General features: G+C 39.3%; 1 protein-coding gene across 6 annotated transcripts in view; it reads left to right on the top strand.

Annotated features, from left to right (window-relative positions):
• Positions 1 to 25454, top strand: part of LOC122634614 (Krueppel-like factor 3) — a 244337-nt gene that overhangs the window by 96306 nt on the left and 122577 nt on the right. For all 6 annotated transcript variants that reach the window (XM_043823717.1, XM_043823716.1, XM_043823718.1 and 3 more), the window contains one exon: positions 13836 to 14010. In XM_043823717.1, coding sequence (XP_043679652.1) covers positions 13836 to 14010 — 175 coding nt within the window. The remainder of the gene's footprint in view (positions 1 to 13835; positions 14011 to 25454) is intronic.

Consider the following 25454-nt stretch of genomic DNA (forward strand, 5'->3'; position numbering starts at 1 on the left):
TCTTTCTTTTTTTCTTTTTTTCTTCCTCTTTTTTCTCTTCTTTTTTTTTCTTTTTTTTATTATAGAAAATCTGTCGAGTCAGTAAAGCCGTCTTATCCGTTGCTCGTATAGCAACCATCTGCCATCGCTCGGTGTTTCTCGAGTACCGTAGTAGACGAGCTACGATGACAGCGTCTCTTTAGCTTTGACCGACTCTCTCAACGTTTAGAAATATTAGATATAGGAACATTTATGTCAACTCTTCTTGATAGCAAGATCTTGCGCCGAAAGAGAAAAGAAAGTAGGAAAAAAGAGAGAGTGGGAAAGACAGGGAGAAGAAAAAAAAAAAGAAGAGCACAAAAAACGGCGTGTTTTACAACATTTAGATATTTGTCGAAGATTATTTCCAAGTTTTTATGTTTGTCTCTTTAGTTTTTCGAAAATAGATCCCGATAATCGCGAACGTGGCTTAGAACGAGGAGAGAAACGGCCAGGACGTGATTTATTATCCATCGTCGAGCGGTCGAGCACTCCGGAGTGCTGCCCCCTGCGTCGTAAACACACGTTGCAGAGCTCGTCCTGTTTAGTCGAACAGCTGGTGAATCACCGGAAAGCTTCTTCCCTCTCGTACTTCAGGCGCGACGTTGTCACTCTCGCAGGTGGAGCCTTCATTTGGATTATATCGATGATCTAGCAGAGAAAATAGAGAAGATCGTTACCTCTGTGATGCGTCTAATGTTCTCGATTATATTTATTCGACATGAAATTCTTGAAAAAAAATCGCCTCGAAAGTTGCTCCGAACTGTTCGTTTCAAGCTTCGTCTCGTTTAAAGACGAACGAAAGGAAAAGAAAAAGGAATAAAATAAAATAGTTTCGAGTTGCTAAACAAATGGAAAAATTTCATTCGAATATGTACTTACGAAGGATAACGATCCTCGAACATCAACGAATCGATTTTTATTCCATCGAGATCTTCGGAAGACGTGTTCTATTTGTCAATCATCCAATTTGAGATCGATCGACTGATCGATCGGTCGAGCAAAATAATTGCAGGTTCCTTTCTCGTAGCAGATGCTTGGCTCTTCTATTCTTGAGGGCGGACAAACAGGGAATCTCATTCTCGTCCACGGATACGTTTAATCGAATGATAGCGTTTAATTATAGTCTTCGTATTTCCAAGTGATTAATCGATCGTTCTTACCTGACGTCAAAGAACACCGCGATCGATCCTAAAACTGTATCAGGTTCTTTTATATTCTCGCGAAGCGATAATCATATTTTATTACGACGAGAATAAAAAGTGTAGAAAGTAATTATAATGAGAACAATAGTTTGAAAGTTTTCATATAATTTAACGACTCCCTTCAATCGTTTTATGCAAATACGGTAGGTTGGAAAATGGATGGACGTGAGATAGAACGTGATGGTGGTGGTGGTACATCGAGAAAGGGTAATTTTCTCTTTCCTTCTAGCGGCATATCTCCGAGAGGAGCATTCGTTTTAATTGAACCTCCGATCGCACGTTATCATCGGAGATCTAAGCGATCGTGGCAATGACCTGCTGACCGTAATGATCACGTAACGATCGACCACCTCGAAGTTAGATGAGATAACGAAGGAACATATCTGGAATCCGACTTGGTGCAACAACCCATACGTATACGTTTGCGTGGCTTACGTACTGACCGATTCCAGGGGAATAAAGATGCTTTAGGAAAGAGAAAGAAGAAGAAGAAGAAAAAGAAGAAGAAAAGAAAGAGAGAGAGAGAGAGAAAGAGAGATACAGAGTGGGTTGAGCATTTCCGTAGATCCTATCTCATGTGAAATAGTCCTGTGTAACTCGGAGACTCTCACCAAGGATCGAGTTCGTAAGAACAAACAGAGTTTTCGAAGCACGAATCGAAATTAATGCGATTAGATCGGTAACACAACGCCTTTCTTCGCATAGCAATTTGTCGTTCGTTCTTATCGCCGATACGGATTCATGCTCGGACGATATCTTACAAATTCGATTGTAAGGAACGTACCGTTCGACGTATTCGGTAAACGACGTCTCGATCTAAAGAAGAATTATTTGTTTTGACAGGCATCCTAATTTGGAGACGCATGTATGAGAAATCGTGATAAGTATATCGAAGGTAGCCATTAGCACCTGCCAACCAAACGATCTTGTCTACCGTGAGTAAGAGAGTCGTCGGTGATTACGGTGTAAGAGTCGCTTTATATGGCATCGAAATCTCATCACGATCATCGGACGATTATTTCGAGTAGTAGAAGAAATTTATCATCGACCGTTCGCATCTTCTTAAAAATCTCGTTACGACGAAAGGGATAGAAAATCGATAAATAAAATCTTATAAATATATACATACGTATATACATATATATATGTATATATTGTGTATATATATATAGATTTTCTATATACCTATCTGCCTGTCGTATAAATAAAAATAATATAAAAATGATATAATGAAAAAGAAATACGTAATGATGGACAGCGCACGATAAAACGCGTAATACGATCAATTATCTACATACGGTCGTAAGCGTGAATTTTTCGATTTAATTATAACCCGCGGCAATATCTCATAGAAGAAGAAGAAGAAGAAGAAGAAGAACGAGAAGAAGAAGAACAAAAAGAACAACAACAAGAGAAAGAAGAAGAACGAAAAAAAAAAGAAAAGGAAAACCGTACGTCAATCGAATCTTGTAAAAGCTGTTAAATAGGGTCGTAAGGTAAGGTGTGGCAAAGTGGGAGAGGAATGGAATAGGATCGTATCGTAAGAGGACTAAGGTAAGGATGAGAAGGAAAGGATAGAGAGGACTCTCGCCGTCATTGATAGTTCTTCTTTTATTTACGAGCCACGCACACGAACGGTTCAACTACGGTTTAACGAACGAACCAACGAATGAGAACGGTTCTCCTTTATAACAGCGCTTCCTCGTACAAATTAAGTGCCTTTCTTCCGATAGTAAACGTCCGTTGGTAATTTAGAGATTTAGAAATTGTACTGGCGTACCTGCTACGATTGCTTCTACTCTTCGTTCGCTGACATCGTCGACTATTTCTCGATGCTCCGGCAAATAAGAAATAGGAAGGATAACGACGATTTTTTCTTCTTTTTCTTTTTCGTATATAAAAGCGTAAATTCTTCCTATTGTAGAAACGTGTCCTTTTTATATCTCGTCGATCAATTGGCATTACCCAAGATAATAATAGCTATTGCGAAAATTATAAGTGACATTATTCTTTGGGCGAGCGTAGGTCGAGTCGCTATCGCAGAGAAGAATAATCGATACACGCAATCGCGTGATCAAAGTCGATTAACACCTAACTTGTCGTTCAGTTTTATTCTTGTTGTGCAACCGAAGACAATTCAGTCGATTCGTTTCCCAGGGTGATTAGAGAATATAGACGCTCCTTTACTACGAATACCTTAGAGAACTTACAAAAGCGTTGATATCCTTACATACTTTTCTAGAGTTATTCAGCAGATTTTCCTAAATCACGGATCGTTAAGCACAATCTACTCTAAACGTGCTACGGAGTCGTTCGAACGACAAAGCACTGTGGGATAATCGTAATATCTCTTCTAGAGAAAGAGAGAGAGAGAGAGAGAAAATAGGAAAGAAAGAAAGAAAGGAAGGAAGAAATAGAGAGAGAGAGAGAGAGAGAGAGAGAGAGAGAGAGAGAGAGAGAGATAGAACGATCCCTTCACCATGTTCCTTCTCTTTCTTTCTTTCTTTCTTTCTACTTCACCGGCTGACACTCGTCGAGTGGCTTTCGAGAGGAAGACGATGAGGACGAGGAGGACTCCATGCTAGCAAGGAAGCTTACTTCGAAAGAGTAGAACTAGCAGCGACAGCAACAGAAGCAGCAGCAGAAGCATCAGCATCACTAAGAGGAAGAAGACGAAGAAGTAGAAGAAGAAGAAGAAGAAGAAGAAGAAGAAGAAGAAGAAGAAGAAGAAGAAGCTTCTTGAATTCAAAGGCAAAGGCGCTCTCGCGAGGTATAATAAGTAGTAAGCCGCACTCCGGTTTGGCCGATTGTGAGATCCACGTTGGTGAAGCGGTGCAAGTCATGGCTTAGCCAGGAAGCTCCCGTTGTCGGCTGCCGTTGTCGGCTCCCGTTGCCGGCTCCCTACTGCTCGACGCCCAGTGTAATATCATTATCATTCACCGAGCGAACCTCCGCCGAGGTTAATCAATTATTACAGGTTCCCTTGAGCCACGCTCTCTTGGGCAAGCAAGCGAACGAGCAGTGAGCTCTCTCGCGCGCGCTCGCCCGCGCGCACTCTTACCGTGATCAGGAGTGGCTACCGCTCCCGAGACTATTATTCGGACCATACCTCTCTTAGATACTCCTGCGAAGGAGAATAAACGAACGAATCGATCGATCCATCCTTTCTATTTTTATTCTATTCTTTTTTCCTTCTTTTTTTTGGAACTCTTGAATCTTTTGATACATCTGCGTGTACGTATGTACGCGAGTATTTCGTTTAAAGATAGAAATCCTTGAATTTCAAAATCAACGTTCGTTCTATTTCATTTGGTACAACCAAGTGGGTAATCTTTTCTTCTTCTTTTTCGTTTGATTTAATATAGAATTTAATATAGAATTTTATTTTGTTTCATGTCTTTTATAGATTCGAAAGGATCTAATCGTACCTCGAATTTATCGAATTAGACTCGAGCGAATTTAACGTTTAGTCAGATTCAAGAGAATTTGATTTTATTCGACGTATCGTTGGATTTCGACGGGATCCAATTTCGTCTAATGTATCATCGGATTCGGGAAGGAATGAATTTCACATCAACGTTTAGTCGAGACCCGAAAAAAGATTTATTTCCAATGGATGTATCGTTAGACCCGACAGGAATTCAATTTCACTTAATCTTTCGTTAGATTCGATAAGATTCAATTTTAGTTAATCCCATATTAGATCGAAGAAAATAGAATTGGATTTAATCTCCTGTTAGATTTGTAACAATGAGATTTCGTTGAACAACATTTCGTTGGGAATCAAATCGTTTTGTATTGAATTGAATTTCATCGGAATTATCGAAATGAACGATAATAGTAAATTAGGATTATAACAAGCTTAGAATGTCTGCCTGTCTGTCTATATCCGTATGCCTGCGGGTGTGTAAGCCTATCAGTCAGTTTTGTTTACGTTCTAGTAACTCTTTCGTAGCAATTGCGATGGCTGCTGTTGGTGCGGCGATGGGTACGGTGCCTTCTAAGCGTAGAAACGTCATTTCCAGTGCGGCACACGCTCATTGTCCATCGAGGTTCGCCACGGCCTAGCTTCCTTATAGAGATTCCTATCCTTCCTCTGTCGGCCTCGACACCGACGGTGAAAAACGGCGCGGCATGGCCGTTTTAATCGGCTTTTCTTAGTCACGACGACGAGGACGACGACGAGGACGACGAGGACGACGACGAGGACGACGAGGACGACGACGTAGTTGTTGCGGCTGTACCGTATCGGCGCCATATCTATATTCCGCCATTAGTTCCGATGCTGGAACTAACCGAACGGAGCATCGATAGAAAAAAGCGGCGCTTCCACGTTCGTCGTAAACGACTTCGTTCTAATCCACGATTCTTCTCTTACTATGTACATTATTTTCTCTTTCTCTTTCTTTCTCTTTCTCTTTCTCTCTTTAGTCACCGTTCTTTCGGTGCCATCGCAAACGACATTTTTCTTTCGATCGAACAGGTTCCTCTACTCTCCTCGGCCTCCCTCGAGTATATCTTTCTTTCTTTCTTTCTCTCTCTCTCTCTCTCTCTCTCTCTCTCTCTCTTTCTCTCTCTGTGAAAGATGCCGCGACTTCCTCCGCGCACGTGCTTCTTCGTTTTACGATCTTCCTACGTCCAGTCACGGTTCTAGTCAGAAGCAACTTCGCGTGGATAATTCTTTTAAAGAAAAATATTGAAATATGTAGGTGGCTAGAAAGAGATATTGAGAGAGAAAGAAAGAAAGAAAGAAAGGGAGGAAGGAAGAAAGAGATAGAAAGAGAATTTATTCTATTTTCATTGAAAAAGATAGGAAGTCTGATATTTCTAACCAATTAGCGATCATGCGTTTTCCATACACATCTTTTGTATCGCATTTCGAAAGCAGTATCGTTTTCCAGTATGTACTGTAGGACGATATAATTAGATCGTAACTCAACGTCGAGCGTGACTTCTCTCATAGCTTCCATGGGAGCGATTAATCAAGGACTTACTCGTCCGGATATTAATCGCACCTTCGATATGGTCCTAGTAAGTAGTAGTTTCTTCGTTGTTTTTCTCTCTCTCCCTCTCTCATTTTCTATTTCTCTATTTCTCTTTCTCTCTCTCTCTCTCTCTCTCTTTCCCTCTATTTCTTCGAATCGATCTCTTACGATTCTTATTGCGCTTATCTTTAATTGAAACTTCTTGAAGTCTCAACGTTTCTCTTTTTCGTTTAACTCACGTTACATTCGCCCGACGTGAATTTGTCACGCGAAAGAGTAATTATAATAAATTACGAACGTTATAACGCGAGAAACTAAGCGGAGACTTTTATTGTATGACTTCTCGAGAAATAGTCTTAGATAAAAAATGAAATAGTCATTTAATCCTATGAGTCTTTTTATCAATGCAGCGTGCTTTCCTTTCTTTTACGATTAACTTCCTGGACGTATCCGTGGTTTGAGAGAAGTTCGAGACAATTAAACGAGGTCATTGCTCCCTTGAATTTGTAATTTGTAATTGATGAAAAGGCTCGACGATGATTTTATATCGTGGATACTTTTTATTGACCGTTCGCTCGTTAAATCTATTCGAACATTTAACAACCTCATTTTAATTCGATTACAAATTCTATTGTAAATCTTTTCCTTTCATTTCTTTTTTACTTTTCATTTAATTTATTAATGATAACGCTAACGGGATAAATACGGGCAAGTATTTGCCAATTAATTTTTCTTGTTATTGCTTGTCAAACAATAATATTCTTTGGCTATTCTGATAAATTTTAGATCTCTATCACTCTTGTTTAAAGGTAATAGTCAATAATACAAGTAAAAAGTTTTTCATTTTTTTTCTTCGTTTACTGCTAGACCATTTGTATTAATTCTAGCATTACGAAATGCTTGGATTCAAATGATCGATGTACTTGAACGATTTAATGATTCGATTAAATCAGAAGTAACGTCAGTCCCTTCTTCGGTTTAAGATTATCTCTATCTTTTCATCGTACTTTCCTCGTTACATTCATCTTATTATCATTCGTCGATTCGTCTTAAAAGAAAAAAAGGAAAGGAAGAGACAGAGACGGAGATAGACAAGGAAGGAGAAGGACATCGTAGTATATCGCAAGACTCGTTTAATCATCGTATTCCCGTGAGAGATAATGCGTCAATCGATTGCGTCGTCTTTGATATTTCGAAACGAGCCTCTTCGATGTTCTTCTCCTCCTCATCGTAGTCGTCTTCGTCGCTTCCTGAATGTCGTAGAAGATAGATAGAAAGAGAGAGGGAAAAAGAGAGAAAGAGAAAAAGAGAGAGAGAGAGAGAGAGAGCGGATAGAAAATTCGCCTGATAGATTTCCGATAAACTCGTGATTTATTGACTGACTAAGTCAACTTGTGGAGAAACCAATCATCATGCATGAATATCTCGTCATTCTTTTTTATCAATCGTGTAGATGAAATATAGATCTTTGTTTTTAGTTCAAAAAAAAAATATATATATATATATAAAGAAAAAAAATTTATTAAGCTTCTGAACGAATGAACTATCGTCCTGATCAAGTCGCAAATTTTATTTTGAATAGATATGTCTCTTGCATATAAATCGATTATCACGGTAATTATTACGGTAATATATTTTTGTCGGTCATCCTGATAAAATATAGAATTTTGATCGTAGTTTAAAAATACAAAGAATGTCTAAACGAATTTCTAGATTACGTTATAGAAAACTGCAAATTCTATTTGATACAAGCACAGTCATATATACGTATAGAAATGTTCGTGTCATTTCTTTATCAATAAAAAAATATAGATCTCTTCGTTCGCGATTTTGAAAAAAAAGAAAAAGAGAGGAAAGAAAGTTAAAAAAAAAACAAAAAACAAAAAAAAAAGAAAAGTAAAACAGAAAGAAAGAAAAGAAAAAACAAAAAGAAAGAAAGAAAGAAAGGAAAAAACGTAAAAAGGTTGTCCTCGAGAGGAGACGTATGGTATATCCTTCGAGTATCAAATAGCAATTTAACAACTTTAAAGCGCGAGTTCAGAGTTAAAGGATTTAAAAGAAATAGAATAAGTTTTTCACATGGGCATGTCTCTCTTCGTAAGGCATCTCTCATAGATCAATTAATAATCTATGCACAATTGAATCCCGACTTTCGACGGTATAATGCAGGCTTTGAGCCAGAGTGACTTTGATAGGCGTCTATCCTTTTCATTCTTCTCTTCTCTTGGATGGATCTGGTATGCCACGAAGCAACAACGTGCTGTATAAAAGGGTTTTCTCTCTCTTTCTCTCTCTCTCTCTCTTTTTCTCTCTTTTTCTCTCTTTTACTTCCACGCCCATTGCGCCGATCTCTCGTCGGGACCAGGGGCCATGCCTATTCATACATTCGCGCTTCATAAATGCGTTGCCCACACGGAGGCGAGGCCTCAGAGACTGAGAAGAGACGCGTACGCGATGCGCGTGTGGGTGAGAGAGAACCGCGCGCAGAAATATTCCGTTTGCTGCTTCCTGCTCGTTTAATCAATGACATCTTTAAACGTTCCGGCGAATGGAAAGATGCTGTTGTTGTTGGTACCGAACTAACCATCTTTCGAAATAATTGAAAAGGGAAAAGAGAAAAAAAAATCATCTTTAACGATCCATAGAAATCTCTATTCTTTCTTTTCTTTGGCTTCTTTCTCTCCCCCTTTCTTCTTTCTCCTTCTTCTTCTTTTCGTAGATAATATGTATCAAAACATTTTCCAACATACATAGGTGTACGTATATGAAGTAGCATTTAACTTTTAAAAGGCTTTGTACATTCTTATCGTTGTTTTTATTTCCACTTATTTCTTTCTTTCCGTTTTTTGTTATTTAATTTAGCGACGTATTTGAAATTGGTGTCACATTGAAGATTTAAAGACTATGGGCAAGAATTTTCTCAACGATAAAATTGCGAAACGTCGTTTCAAAATGAGATACGTTTTTCTTTTGTATTTCATTAATCGAATATCGAATGACGAGGGAGAGAAATAGTCGTCGAGGGAAAATGAAATTATTCAATTGACGAGAAAGATCTTTAATCAGTAAAGAAGAAAATCAAGTCGTACCCACTCGCATTTAATGAAAACTTTGATCAACGTCGATCCAATTATGACACGAGACTCTTCGAATTAGCTCTTCTTCCTGTCTCTCATTCTCTTCCTCCCTCTTTCTCTCTCTCTCTCTCTCTCTTTCTCTTTTTCTGTTCGACTTTTTTTCCATTCCGAATGGCTAACGAGCACCGTCGTTTATTTGACCGCTCAACGGCGAGCCAAATAAAGAAGCGAATAATCGACGTCATAAAACTCTCTTTGCTGCTCGAATTGAGTCGTCGGACGGTGATATTTTCTGGCTGTTACTTTTGCTCGGACGTTTCGACATTGTTACACGCGATCTCGCACGAAAAGTTCATTCGAATCAAAGGAAAAGAGAAAATTCGCTCTTTTTCGTGATATATGAGAGATATCGAACTTCCTCGAAATTAATATTTGTCTCAAGATTATGAAAATGTAATAAAAATCGTTAATACCTAGAAAACAAAATCCCCGATCGAAGAAACACTTTAATCGATTATTAATCATTCTATAGGATGAATTAGAATTGAATAGAAAGTGCAAGACCGTGTTATTTAAGAAAAACTTATCGGTGTATTTGCTCGAAAGAATATGGCATTAAAATTTAATATCTATTTCGAGATAATTACATCATAAAAACATCAAAGTTCTCGACTATAAAACGGAGGGGAGAGATGTTGCAATAAAAATATATTATTTAAATAGGAAATGACGCTTTTAATTGGATCGTTTCTAAGTTCGTCAATTCGTGTATTGCAAAACGTTCCGATTACTTTTACGTATACACTCTATGTCTCTATCTCTTTCTTTAACTCTTAACTTTTTATTAGACGTCTGAAGGAAGAGGAGGCGCCACGATTAACTACCCTTCTTTCATGATATCACAACTGTCGAGCACTCTACCGCGTCTCTTTTACATTATATATACACAGGTATATTCGACGTACATATATACCGACTGTCTTTGAAATTATCGGCAAGATCTACCGTAACCGAAGATAACTACGAGTTATTACCGAGATAGGCCTATTATATATTATATACGGTTTCTTTTTATTATCCTTAGAAACGACGTTTTCTATACGCTTCTATGTAACTTCGCTCGACTATGGATCTTGCGCATCATCCGGGATCATAGTTAAGCGTCGATGTAGACATTACTCCCGAGTATAAGGTGTTTATAGAGCAATTTTGGAATTAGTAAATTAGTTTGTCCGTGACGATCCATAACTCGTTAGCTCACTTCGATCTGATCGATAATTTGTCCACTTATATCTTTTTCTTTTTTCTTTTCCATCTTAAAAATATCGCATAATTATAATAATTTCGTTTGATTCTGAAACATTATATATATACATGCGTGTGTAGAAAATATTGACCATACCTACAGTTTTTAGAAGTATTATAGATCTAACTTTCTGATTAATAACATTCAAAGATATCGAGGCAATTAATTTCTTTAAAGTTTCATTTCGCGTAGAAAATTAAAAGGACACGCATATATTAAATTGATTACACGTCATTAATGATGCAATCGCTTTTCCCTTTTCGTTTCTACGTCCCTTCTCTCTATCCATCTTCGTATATAACATCATATATGATGTAAAGCGTTATTAGCAATTTAATAAACCTAATTAACTCCAGCGCGGAAAGTACGAACGTTCCGAGATATACGCGTATCTATCAGCCTATCGAACATTCCCAGTACATAGGCGATGTCGGTAAAAGGGCGTTGACCTGATAACGGTTTGAACATAAATTATCAATAGCTGGTGGAAACGGTATGGAGGATCATAATTAAATGTTATTCCACCTCTTTGTCATGATCAAATATTTGTATTGAAATATAGATACATATGTATATGAACAATAATGGATTCGCGTAATATTGGTAAATGTATATTTAGGTAGGTACGTTAAAACAGTCGGGGTAATTAAATTAATTCTAACAGGACTCGTCCAATTGGAGATTGCCTAACAACGAATGATTGATGAACGTTACATTCTCATTACGACTCGCTACTGTGAGAACGTACGTAATGTGCGTGAGCACGTCAACACGCAACATCGTAGCCTGGAACCATTAAGAACAGTTTATCCGTTCTTTCATTAGTCATCACGGATTTAATACGTTGCTTGATTTTATACATCGAAACGCGCTTCCCCTTTCCTTCTCGCTAAATATTAATCGCTTCGCATGGTTGGATCATTGATCCGGCTTTATCGAGCGTGTGTGTTCGAGAAAAGAAAAAAGTAAGAAAAAAGGAATATAAAAAAAAAGGCAAGGAAAAAGTCCCTCAAAAAAATCCTTGAATTTATCGAGAAGATAGAGGAACGTCGAATCATCTCTCGATATCTGCTATTAGATTCGATTAGAATCGTCATCGATCCGGCTTTACAAACCTAAAGCGAGTTACGCGAGTCGAATAATTAATGCATCTGACGTCTAAACGAAAATACGAGAAGCCTCTCGTTACTCATTCCGCGACGTTCGTGAATAAGAAATTCGCCGTCGAGCTTGTATGTACTTGCTTACTTTCTAGAAACGAGAACGTAGCCGTGGGCGTGTCTCGCGTGCCGAATGTCTCTTTTTCGGAATTGATTTGCAACGGAGGCACACCGACTAGCTATGACCTCGCCGACACGGACAACGGATCTCATCTGTGATTCGGACCGCGATGTCATTCTCCTTCTCCACAACATCTCGAGATTCCTTTTCTTTCTTTCTTTCTTTCTCTCTTTCTCTCTTTCTTTCTTTCTCTCTCTCTCTCTCTTTTTTTTCGTGATAAAACTCGAAGAATTATATTTTTTCTTTCTTTTCAATTTCCGAAATTTAACACGCCGATCGTAATCTCAATCTTATAAACCTTACATTTTTTATAAAAGAAAAAGATGACGAAATTACATTAATGACGATTACTCGAGATTAATACGATATTAATATTCAGTTCGAACAATCGATGTATCTATAGAAAATTGGCGTTCGTACGAGAAGACAGGAAACGTTATTGTTTGATATAATTTGAAATTCCTAAGGTACATAATCGATTTCGAAAGGATACATTTGAAATAAATGAGAAAGTAACGTTCCACATACGTCTTATTGTTCGTTAATCGTTAAACGGTGTACGCATATACGATCGTTCGAAGTTACGTTATTAGCTTCGTATCGTGTTTCGCGACAAGAGCCATTCGTTTCGTTCTATGACATGTATATTGCAGGGACAGAACGCGAGCTTTTCGCCGTCGATATGGCCGCGGCATTCCCACGTTTCGTCAAGGCATTACCTCGGAACAATCGCGCTCGTAGGCAGCCTCCGTAAATCCGATCTTCTCGTCCCCGAGCGTTTTGTAAATTCGATACCGCCATGATTTCACGTCACCCTCCGTCTTGAATTTTAAACATTATGTCCTCGCATGGTGATTTTCTTTTGTTTCACCATTTACCAAATCAAATTTCTTTTACATTGGGTTGATTTGTATATCGTGCATACGCACGTGCATGCATATAATATTTGTTATATAGACACGTGTGAAATGTGTGTCAAATATGTATATATAAAAGTGTTAATCGTTAATGGTGATTATTTATAAATCGATTAAATAAATAAAATATTTTATGCAATATACATTTTCAATATATATCTTTATAATATATTATTAGGATAATTCCTTTAATAATAATAATAACAATATTATGTTATTGTTATTATTGTTATTATTAATGATGATTATAATGGAATAATAAAATAATTCGTAGTTGAGATGAGAAAGAGGATAGAGAGTAGATAGAATGGGATAAAGAAGAACGCGATGAAAATTGGTTCCATCGCGCTCTTAGTCATTGACTATTAATTCGATCGGTCATTAGGCGATTCATGGTACATCGAAGGGAGAGAGGGAACTTAGATAGAGAAGGGTATAGGCAATGGGCAAAGGCAGGACTCAGTCTGAACCTCGTGGGAACTGGTCGTGATTAGTCCACGTCAATTCCGACGCTAGTTATGCTAATTGCGCGAAAGCACTTCGCTCGAGCTACCAAGCATCGAGAGCTCACGGTTCCACGATAGAGATAGACCAGGTAACGAAGGTAAAACCTTCGATCGACTATCGATTTACCGTGGTCGCTCCATTGAAAGGTTTTAGGGGTTCAGTTTCACTCAGATCCGATATGTACGCAACCCGATTGAAATATTACCTTGGATAAATTTATGAGAGTATCCGTTTTCTCATTTTCCATAAGACTTTCAAACATATTGATCGAAACATCGCAAAGATTTATAAGATAGGAATGGAAGATACGATATAAATAAAAGTATTAAATATTTTCTAGGACGACTACGAACGACGTTTTACGAAACCATGAAAATTATTAAAAAATCGATTTGGTACGAGGAACAGTGTAGTATTTGACTTTGAATATCATTCGATCGAACTTTCAACATTTTCATCTCGATCTCGTAAGGGAAGAAAATTGTTGTTGGTGGTAACCAACTTAACGTTTGTACTGATCGATTCTAATTTAATTTCAGGCGGCGGGACCGCCGGTGCAGCTGGAACCAGTGGACCTGTCCGTGAAAACTCCCGTGGTGTTGCAGGTGCCTCGGTATAATCCAGCGGTGATAATTAGTGCCGCTGCAAGAAGAGTACCTTCACCTTCGACAACGCCTACACCACCACCAGCTTCTCTCTACGTCTCTTCAACCGGTGAGTTCGTTTAGCTTGCTCTTGAAACCATTCGCTTTAAAACCCCTTTGAAAATAGCAACCAAGATGATCTACGATCCATGGTTATCGATCCTTTCTTACGTAGAAGGAAAGCTTCGCTTCTCGAAATTCCACGTGCGAGGAGTCGATAGACTCGAATCGTTCGAATCGAGTTACCGATCGAAACTCCCTATTGGCTATTCCTTCGGCCGCTTATTCGTGGCGAATACTTATTCGCAGCGTATCCACAGACGCGTCATATCTGCGGCTATGTACGCGGAATACCGCGCCTCGAACGTGCCTCGAACCCAACCTTCGATTCTCGGTTATGGTTAAACCATAGAGATCCACGGCGATTGCCTTGCTTTATGGGTTAATTATGTTAGATTTTTTTTCTTCTCTCTTTTCTTTTTCTTTTTTCCTTCTCACTCTAACGTCCATTCTATGGAAAATATTTCATGGAGATGGACTCTCTTTCTCTTTCTCTCTTTCTCTTTCTGTCTCTCTCAATACTAACGTTGCTTACCTTCACCTCTACGAACTGAAAGGGGACAGAGAATGTTCGTGCATACCTTAAAGATATCTTCACCTAGTATTTTCAAAACTTTTTAATCTCCTCTACGGGATTTCCCATTCGAGGTGCAGAAAAAATTAACTCTCCTAGCTTCTTGCCATTTAGGAGACTTTCTCTAAACGTCGTCCAAACGATCGATACAGTCAGAATCCTGCCAACTTGCATAGCCGAACGTCGCGAGAATTCTCTGTCCTTCTTCTATTTTCTTCTTGGATTATGGTTTAACGATCGGTTATACCACTGGAGAGGGTTTACATAGGATATCCTCCGATTAAAAATAAATAAAAATGTTCTGTTATATCGTACGTTTACAGAGTCCCTCGTAATGGTTTGAAGAATTTTTTTTTCTTTTTTTCTTCTCTTTCATTAAATCGGAGAAAGAGAAACGATAATATCTCGGACAGTTCTCAATTACGTAGGTAGAAAAAGAAAACAAGAAAGTAAAAAGAAATCTCCGTAGGTATCAAAGTAGAATCTCGCTAAAATGAGTTTAAACGATTGATGGATTCTCAAATAAGTAAGTAAGTAAGTAAGTATTTACAAAAGCGGCTCTCTCTCTCTCTCTTTCTCTCTCTTTTTTCGTCTGGCCTAATGCGCATAAGAGAACGTTCTTATTTTTTTGTCGTCTCTTTAAAATGGCCATAAAACGAGAGGCCTCCGTTCGAATGGCTCGAGGCAATGCGAAGTTCGAGAAGAAGAAGAAGAAGAAGAAGAAGAAGATGAAGAAGAAGAAGAAGAAGAAAGGAAAAAAGGAAAGAATGAAAGAAAGAATGAAAGAAAGAAAGAAAGAAAGAAAAAAACGCAGCATCTGATATCACTTGAAAGAAGCATGGTCGTGCCGATAAAATAGCGCGAGACGTGGAACGAATAAAAAAGTGGCTCCTCCGGAGAGGAGATCGAGTGAACGCAGTACGGTACATTTAATAATTTAAACCGCGAAATCGGCCGTCGTGAACACGAACCACGCCTCATTTTTATTACTCCCATGTTTTTTTCTCTTGAGAGAGAGAGAGAGAGAGAGAGAGAGAGAGAGAGAGAAGAGTCTGGCTCGAGTAGCTACTGTAATTCATATCCATTTGTGGATTAATGATCTACAGGGATCCATGCAAAATGGAATTCGATGGCTTATGGTCTTTTCCTCCCGGGCATTTTTAATACAAATTCATTGATGAAACATAGCTATATATATATGTGTGTGTGTGTGTGTATGTGTCAAGTAGACACTTATTTGGAAAAACTAATCGATTTCTTATGAAATAACTTCCACGAATAATTTTTATTCTATTTAGAATGATGATGATGAAGTAAAAAGGGTTGAAGAATACGATGACACGAAGGGATATATATTATGTACTCTGGTAACGGTACGGTGGCACGAAGCTTGGCTCGATCTCGTCTAAGTTCGACCTCGACACGAGAGAAGACGTTCGGAGTCGAGTCGAATCGAATCGAATCGAATCGAATCGAATCGAATCGACAACGACGACGACAACGACGACGAGATGCACCCTCCGTTCTCTATCGACGTCCTATTGTTTCCCCTGCAAATGCTTCTAGCGATCTCCCGCGGCGATATAATACAGGCAGATATTAAACTCGACTTTAAACATCGACTGGACGATTCTAACCCCGCCTCTTCCTCCTCCTCTTCTACCTTCAGCACCGTTTTGAACGTCGTCTAAGCGGCCGTTTATAACGGCTCAAGTCCGTTTCCCTGAACGTCTATAAATCGCAGCATGGTGGCTATCGGAAAATTCCGATCGTGCGTGAATACCATATGGGTGTATATGTATGTATGTATGTACTTACATATATCTATACACATATATGTACGTTGGTGAATCAGCTTAGAGTCTCTCTTTCAAAGCCCTTCCTACGATCCACAGGAACTTTGATCTTCGCTTTACATATCGTCGAAGATAAATCGATCTGGCCTCCTTTCGATATGATCGACCGGATAAGCTTTCTATATAATATATATATTTATATATATATTTATATATATATATATATAAATTCTTTATAAGAAGTAAACCGACTCTAACCGAATTCAGAAGTCTTCTTTTTTTTTAAATAACTCGTGAAAGTCGAGATCGATTCGGGTACGAAATAGTTATAATTAAAAGCTTTCTAGACGTCTACGAGGACCAGATATGATAAATGGATCTTCTTCTTTTGGTGTCACGATTAAAACTCGTATTAACGAAATCAAAATCTTTCTTCGGATTTAACGGGCTTGTCCTAGCTAAAGAATTTAACAGACACGTTTCACGTCTCTTTTAGAAAAGTCCGATGAATAAATCGAGTTTATAAAACGGAGATGTAATTAAGATCGTGAGGATTAGTTTGTTGAAATTCTTTTCTTAAAAGCTTTGTGTTATATAGTTAATATTTATGCTCGAAATCTGACGTGATTATGTTGAATTTTCGGAAGACGGTCGAGAATGTTAATGATCATAGCTCGTTATTCTTTCAATGTCTTTCTTTTTTGTTTTCTTTTTTATTTTCTATTCTTTTGTTTTTCATTTTTTTACTTTTCATTCATCTCTAATCGTATATGAGCATAAACGAGTATAAAAAAAAAATCCATTAGGTTGTTCTCTCTCTGGCTCCTTTTCTCTCCCTTTTTGTTTGATTACGACATTAATTTGAATGAATTTTTGAAAGTCTTTATAATTATCTCACGAAATCATTTGAATGATTTTTCATAACGATCCATATCTATTTATTTAATTTTTCTTTCAAGTTTCACAACAGGGAGTACACAGGACGATTAGAGTGTTATATTCGTTGGGAGTCGGATAAAGTCGAGGCTCCCAGAGTTTGATTGTCTTTGATTAATTACTCATTCCGTTTCTCGACCGACGGAAGCCGACGCGAGTTGTTGCAATCTAGATAACGCGTAACCGTATTAACGGTCCGGCGTAATCTTTTTGTCTTTCAAAGAGAATATGACGTAGCCCGATGCTAGTCTACGAGATTGTACGAGATAACGAAGAATTGAAAAGGATTTCCCAACGAAATATTTTTCTTTTCTTTTTCCTTCTAACATAGCCATTTTTAAAACGTCACGTTTATGATTACAGAGATAACAAATGTCATCTTCGATATCTATTAATACTTCATTATCTGTAATCATTTTTATCGGATCGATACACGTTTTATTTCACCGATCAAACAAGTATCATCGTAAAATTATATTATATGAAAATAATCGAATAAATTTTTCCATAAATCATTCTTGCCTACAATTCTATTCTATCTCTCTCATTCTCTTCAAAACATATAGAAAATATAAAGAAAAGCCCTAGAGATAGAAGTTAATCGTTCATAGTACAACCTCTGTCATTATACACCCACGCGGTTCAAAGGAAGAAGACGGGAAGAGTAGGACAACACGACGTAGGTCATTTACAGGGCAATGATAATGTTAAAGCGGAAGAGGAATCGCGCAACTTCTCGGACAACATATTATTATTGTTGTTGTTGTTGTTATTTTTTTTATTATTATTATTATTAACATTGTAAAAACGTTGTGCCCGATTATGTCGACTTGTAGATATATTCTTATTAGGTTGCAAATATGAAAGCGTTGTTTTAAAGTTTGGCGTGAGTTTATCGTTATCAGAAGGTTGGCCGCATTGGCGGCATCGTGTTTCGACCGATCGAGATAAATCCCTTCTCGAATGGTAAAACGATAATCGAGAAGGTCTCCGCTAAGCCCCTTGGTAAAACGAGTAGCAATAGGCAGCGGTCATATCGCGCGCTCCTACCATTCGACGATAGGATCTTAGATGCTTCCGTTCGTTGTATGCGTTCCTTCGTGTATTTCTGTATATACATATATCCGTGTACGTGTGTGTGTGTGTGTGTGTGTGTATGTATATATATAAATAGATGTGTGTATTCGTGCTGGACGCGTGGACGTGGCGCGCGAGCCACGCCGCCTGTTACACGCCCGCACCGATTATCGTCGACACACTATCGGATCGGCGCCTGTGGCTCTGTAGCTCCCGCTCTTGCTTGCTTTCTCTCTCTTTCTCTTTCTCACTCTTTCCTTCCTATCTTTCTCTTTCGTTATCCTTGATGCCGATAAATCATAGTCGTTAGATATAATTTGATCGTCCTTTTACTTAGCGATTTCGTAGAACTTTTTGTCATTTAGATATGATATTATATTCGAAATCGAGGATATTATTCGACTATGTAATTACCGAGAATTATAGAAATATATATATATATATATATATATATATATATACCTATATATATCGTGTGTATATTGTACATATACGTAGAGTTTGCGGTGGCGAATCACGCGCAAGTTTCTCGTAATTGTTACACCGTAGTTGTCGTCGTCGTCCCAGGGAATGGCATCGGTCGGTATTTAACCGGGAATGCGAATTATGAAAGCGGCTCGTATTTCGTCGCGAAATTCCAACCGAGTCTCGACGACGGTTTCCTTCCGTTCGACAGAACGCTTGGTATTCGAAATATCCATTGGGCCGGATTTACCGCGGCGACCTTACTCGGAGTGTATAAACGCCTCGGAAAGCACTTGTCGTTTACCGCACGCACTCTATAGCAGATAGGAAGGTGAGATTTCTTTTTTTCATAAGGTCCAGTATAGGAATTTCTTTTGTCGTTAGTTATCGATAAACGAACAACGATGGATCTATCAGATAAGAGATCGATGTGTTACATAGGAGCGTGATTTTTCACACTTCCAAGATGTCACCTTTGTTTTAAAAGAGTTCCTTTTGTGGCATACCTAAAACCGAATGAGAGAAATTGTGCAATATCTACGGTAGTTCCAACGACAAACACCGATCTAAAACGCGCCTTTACGATCGTAAAAGGAGTCCTACTAGACGCCTGGCTCGTAGCGCGTTCCAAGGACCAGATCGGTACCTTTTTTCCTTCGCTCCGAGACACCGCGCGACTTGTACAGCGTAACCTTCGGCTATTCGAACAATTTTATTCTTTGGCCTATTTCTTACAACGCTTTACGACGATAACTAAGACACCTCCGACCATCGATTACTTCGTACTTGATCGATCTTTTTTCTCGATTTCTTTTCTTTCTTCTTTTTTCCTTTTTCTCTTTTTCTTTCTCTCTTCTTTTCTTCTTTTTAACGATTCTTTTTTTTCGTTTCTTCTTCTCTCCATCTTCTTCTTCTGTTTCTTCTTCTTCTTCTTCTTCTTCTTCTTCTTCCTACAGACGAAAGAACGATATTAGCAGATCTTGTTCGGGATTTAATAATTACAGATCGCGAAGCGAACTTTCGAATAAATGACGATCTCCTTGACGAGAGTATGAACTGGTTGGATAGAGAAGTTAACGTTTCTTGATGAGATAATGTTGGCTACGAGTGTCAAAATCCTTGACGTGCCCCCGGATCTAGAAAGTCTTCTTTGGATTGATTAGCAGACTCTCGTAACTCAGAGAAAGAGAAAGAGGGAGATGCAAGTTACGTGGATACGGCGATCGTATCTAAAGAGACGAGACTTGGACCAAGCGACGTTCCGAGAGGATAAACGTTCGCACACATATACGTACGTACGTATAATAACACACACACACATACAGAGATAGACACTGAGCATAAGTTCTTAGCGAGCCCAGCCTCAACCCGGAACCATCCATCATTTCTTTTTCTCGCCCGTACAATAGCGTTAGGTTCCCTTGACATTATGTCTCCTTGTATATCCTCGGCTAACTTTGTTCACTCTATTAGAGAGCATCGGCGATAGTCAACTGACATTTCAAAGATCGAACCCAGTCACCAAGATCATTGATCTTTCTATCCCTCGATCAGGTGTACGGTTGTTTAACATAGATCCTATAACACGATCGAACTTGAAACATAATTTGTAGATAAGAAAAGATTATTCTTTTCTTCTGTATTTTATTCGAACGATGTTAAACGACTATGGTGGCGACTATGGTAAGACCATGATCGATAGCAACCGTCAAGCACGCACGTTAGCGGCAATTAAGCACGTATACTAATCGGCCGCGTTAAGGTATGTACGCCTCGTCTAAGTGGGGTGCTCTCCTCCGACATGGCGGGGGCGTGAGAAGTGCCTTAGCCCTGTGACCTTCCTGGCCCCAGGGGTACCTCGGTACTACTTCTCCGTAGGTACTCTCGCCGTACCTACGCCATGCTTCGAGCCAAGGAACGAACGAACGAACGAACTCAAAGATAGAGCGAGAAAGAGAGAGAAAGAGAGAGAAAGAAAAGGAGAGAAAGACAGACAGACTGACAGAGACAGAGAGAGAGAGAGAGAGAAAGAGAGACAGACAATGTTACTTCTCTCATAGAGTTCGAATACACGAGGAGTCCAATGAAATTTTGACACGTTCGACGTTTCGTTCGATCTTCGATCTTTCGACCTCGGATCGATATCCATACGATTTAGTCGTGGGAACGATCTTCATGAATCTCTTTTGCTAAACTTTTCAGAATCAACTCTCTCTCTCTCTCTCTCTTCCTTTGGAACATCGAAGGATCTTCAGATTTTCAGCCTCTTTTGGCGATTATTCGTCGTAACCATGGTGGACTCGACCTCCATGGCCCTCGCGAGATGCGGTAGGAGAGTTAACCTTTCAGGAATGACTATTTCATGGCCACTTCCTGGGTTCAATGCTCCTGCGATTTCTATGCAGGTTGGGTAAGCCTGACTCGCGCGCTCTCGCACGGACCTTGCACACTCGTATATGCTCTCTCGCACGTATAGAGAAGGGAGACGGACAACGGACGAGACGGACGCTCACGAGGATGGCAAGGAAAATATATATACATACATACATATATATAAACTTACATACATACAGAACACACATACATATATATATATATATATATATATATATAATATATTTACGAATACCTAACACTGTAGTAGAATCGCTCTCTCGTATTTGGTGCCTTGTATTTTGCTGCGTGTACGACGAAAGAAGAAGAGGAAGGAGGAGGAGGAGGAGGAGAAGAAGAAGAAGAAAAAGAAGAAGAAGAAGAAGAAGAAAAAGAAGAAGAAGAAGAAGAGTCAAGGGATCTAACGCATTCGTGGTTGTGTGTACGCTTGCATAATATTAGACCTTATGCAACCTGCCCTTCCCACACTTATCACTGCCTTCATCCTTCTTCTTCTTCTCTCTCTTTCTCTCTCTCTCTTTATATATATATCTATATATATACATATATATATATATCTTTCTCTTTCTTTCTCTCTTTCTCTTCCGGAGGGCCCGAGCGGTGCCCTTGGCGATGCGCCCGAGGGTGGGGTAGCTCTTCTGGAAGAGATGGAAGAGGAGAAGGGATGGATGGCTCGTGAGAGTAAAAGAGGGGGTTGGTGGAAGGTCTCGTCGGCTAAGTCAGCGGGGGTCAGAACGGAGATGCTCCGCGGTCGTGTCGGGCGGGGCTGCCCGCTCACGACTTGAACTATCGCACGCCCCCACTAGCACCACCATCATCCACCTTCCACGTCTCCCTGGCCTCCTCGGACCGTTTTCTCGTCTGGATAGTCTGGACGTTCGGTAAACGTCCCGATGCTTACCGAAACCTTAATTCGATGCGAGTTAACCATTCCAAGGTTAACTAATGACATAACAGACTAACATCTTTCGACAATTTTCTAGTTGAAATATTTTCGAATGAAAACAACCATGTCAAATTTGGCTCGGACCGTTAGCCGATTAAACGAGCACGATCTTCGTGCCGATAATGGAGAACGTTGTAATCGAGCTTGGTCCGTGACCAAAGCATAGGCGTTAAACCGCCGTGTAATGACCCTGCGTATGGAAACTATCATTCTCTTGAATCAAGAGATAGATACCTTAGATCGTAAAAAGGATTAAAAAAAAGAAAAGAGGAAATGCAAAAAAAAAAAAAGAAACAAAAAGAAGAGCCAGAACTTTTTTTCTAAAGAGGATAAAAAGGAAAGGGAAAAGAAAAGAAAAGAAAAAAAAAATAATATGGCAAAAGAAAACGAAGGGATTAGATGAAGGAGGGAAGAACATGAAACATGTTCGCGCACAACGGTGTATCGTAAATTGGCTATCGCAATAAACGCATTATCGCGTGGCACGACCACCTCCGTCTTTATCTCTCTCTCTCTCTCTCTCTCTCTCTCTCTCTCTCTCTTTCTCTCTCTCTTTCATTTAGCCGATGCGACGTGGTAGACAAGCTAAACGGGCCGTTTTGTGCCACGGCTGGCACCTGCTCGGTACGCGAAGCTACGTCACGTGCATTACCGAGAGGGTAACCGCGGAAAATCGACGTCGGAGAGAGGCGCACGTGGGACGCGTGCTCGGTCGCATCGAAAAAGATATGTGAACGATCGATCCTTCGTTTATATATATACGAGAGAGTACACAGATTCAACCAGATTATCATCCTCCACTTCGTCGAGTACGTGTCATGCTTCTCGGTATATTATGTTATATCTAATCATTTATCGTTTCCTTGCTATTTAAAAAAAAAGACGAAAAAACATCTGCGATCTTGTTAGAGATAGTACCTAATAGATGTCTTATAAAGATGACATTCGCATTCTTCGTCGAGGAATGGACAAACTTTTTTTTCTGCATATTTGCTGGATATTCGAAAGATTGGATTTTCGAAATGTTTTATTTTTTATTAAAATAAATGCACAGACCGTATCGATTTTCAGGATAATCACGATAATTTCGCAAACGATCAGAAAATTACGAACAAGTTCTCGTGCCCTTGGATGCATCGACGCTTGACCCAGTAGCGCCGATCGAAGAACCATAACAACTCGCAAGTGGATAACACACGGGGAACTCGGCCATGGCAAAGTCCGCGAGCTATCCCGGGTGCTATCGCGTATCGATCGTTGCACACAGTGCAACTCTCTACTCTCTTCGTTCGCGCTTCGATCACCACCCGCCCGCCTCCGCCCCCAATCGCGTCCCGATCCCCTATTTCACCGTTTTACTATCATTACGAGATAGGAGAAATTTAACTCGTGTAGGAATGCCTCCCTTCGAGTTCACAGGCAACCCTGAAAAGATCTCGAACGATCGCCCTCGATTTCCAAGGGTCGCACGTTTCATCTTATTCCATCTCTATTACACCGAGAAGTCGACGAGAGTATTTGGAAGATTCTACGTTCTAATGTAATCTTCTGGAAAGCAATTCTCACACGAGAAATTGCATTCGATTTTATCTATGTACGTAGATATATATGTGTGTGTGTGTGTGTGTGTGTGTGTGTGTGTGTATGTACGTGTATAGTTTCATTTCATCATAAGTATCGTATCATAAAAATAATTTGTATTCGTTCGAAAATTAATCTTTCTGATTGAAGATAAAATTTCAATACGAGAAGAGAAAGGTCAATCAATAAACGATTGTCCTTCTAATTTAATTGACAGTATCCTTCTACAATTGCAAGTAATATTATATATTATTTCTTTAATATACGTATTATTTACTTGTATTTAAATTGAAATAGTAATTATTGTGTAGAAATTCGTTAAAATATTAATTAGTTTTATTAGAAAATATTAATTACAAGCTATCCGAATGAATACTTTAGTATTAATATAAACGATTTAAAAATAAGTCCGAGGAATATAATTTTAGATCAAAGATGACGGAGAGAAGAAGAAATCCCGTGGCGAGGTGGATAGATCCGATAATAGATTTATGCGATTTCATACGGTGTCGAGTATTTATATCTCGGCCGATGTTATCAGCATAAATCTCAATCAAGCTTTGCTTTTGATCGACTCCGCCACGAATCATGGCGTACCTTTAACGACTTGTCAGAATCTATATTTATCGTAGTTAGCGTGGATGATTGGTGCCGGCGTCGATGGAGAGTTAACAAAACTGTAGTCGGGATCATAAGTGTAAATCAGTCGGCGTAACGTTAGAAAACTTAGATAGGACGAAGACAACGACAAACACAAGCACATTGTTGAGATCGAAAGTTAGCGAACTATATATATATATATATACAGCGAGAGAATAAAATAATGGTAATTGAACTTCTCTCAATGGAAATAAATTGCAGGAATAAAGGAGAGAAAAAGAAAAAGAAAAAAAAGAGAGGAAAAGAAAAGAAAAGAAAAGAAAAAAGCAATGTGAAAGAATAGAGCGTTTGAAACAAGCGTTAAAGGGTTAACGATCTACGAGATCGGTAGTGAGAAAGTGGGCCCAACCGAGAAACGTCTATATGTATGGGCTCACATATAAATACAGATATAAATGATTTACGACTTCCTTCTGTGCTGACCGACTCGTTCTTCGGTGGGGCCCAGCTTGGACGTCGCGGGGGTGCATAGATGTTGGAAGGCGAAGTGGAGAGAGAGAGAGAGAGAGAGAGAGAGAGAGAGAGAGAGAGAGACAGAAAGAGAAAGAGAGAGGAGAGAGAGAGAGAGAGAGAGAGAGTTGACCTCGTACGGGCAAGCCACTGGTTTGCATATTCGCCACTGCATAGCCCGGTGGCGGATATACATCATGCATCCGCTGTGGTCCTTTGGAATCGTGGTGCAAGTGCAACGGTGCATCTACGTTGCATCCATGTTGCATCCACGTACCGCATCGACGTACCTGAACTGCTACGGCATCGATATACTATAGAGAAAGAGAGAAAGAGAAAGAAGGAGAGAGAGAGAGAGAGAGAGAGAGAGAGAGAAAGAGAGAGAGAGTATCTCTCGATTCCGTAGACGCCGCTTCTTATATTCGTAGCCTGTTGTCTTTTCCCTTCGGAGCCAAAGAAGAGACTCACGATTCAGCGATAGCTCAAGCGAATTTGCATCCGTGGAATCCGTGGCGTGAGTATTGCGCCCTCCAACCCAGCTTGCTTGCTTGCTTGCTTGCTTGCTTGCTTGCTTA

This window comes from Vespula pensylvanica, chromosome 15, assembly GCF_014466175.1.
Source record: "Vespula pensylvanica isolate Volc-1 chromosome 15, ASM1446617v1, whole genome shotgun sequence".
Taxonomy (NCBI): domain Eukaryota; kingdom Metazoa; phylum Arthropoda; class Insecta; order Hymenoptera; family Vespidae; genus Vespula; species Vespula pensylvanica.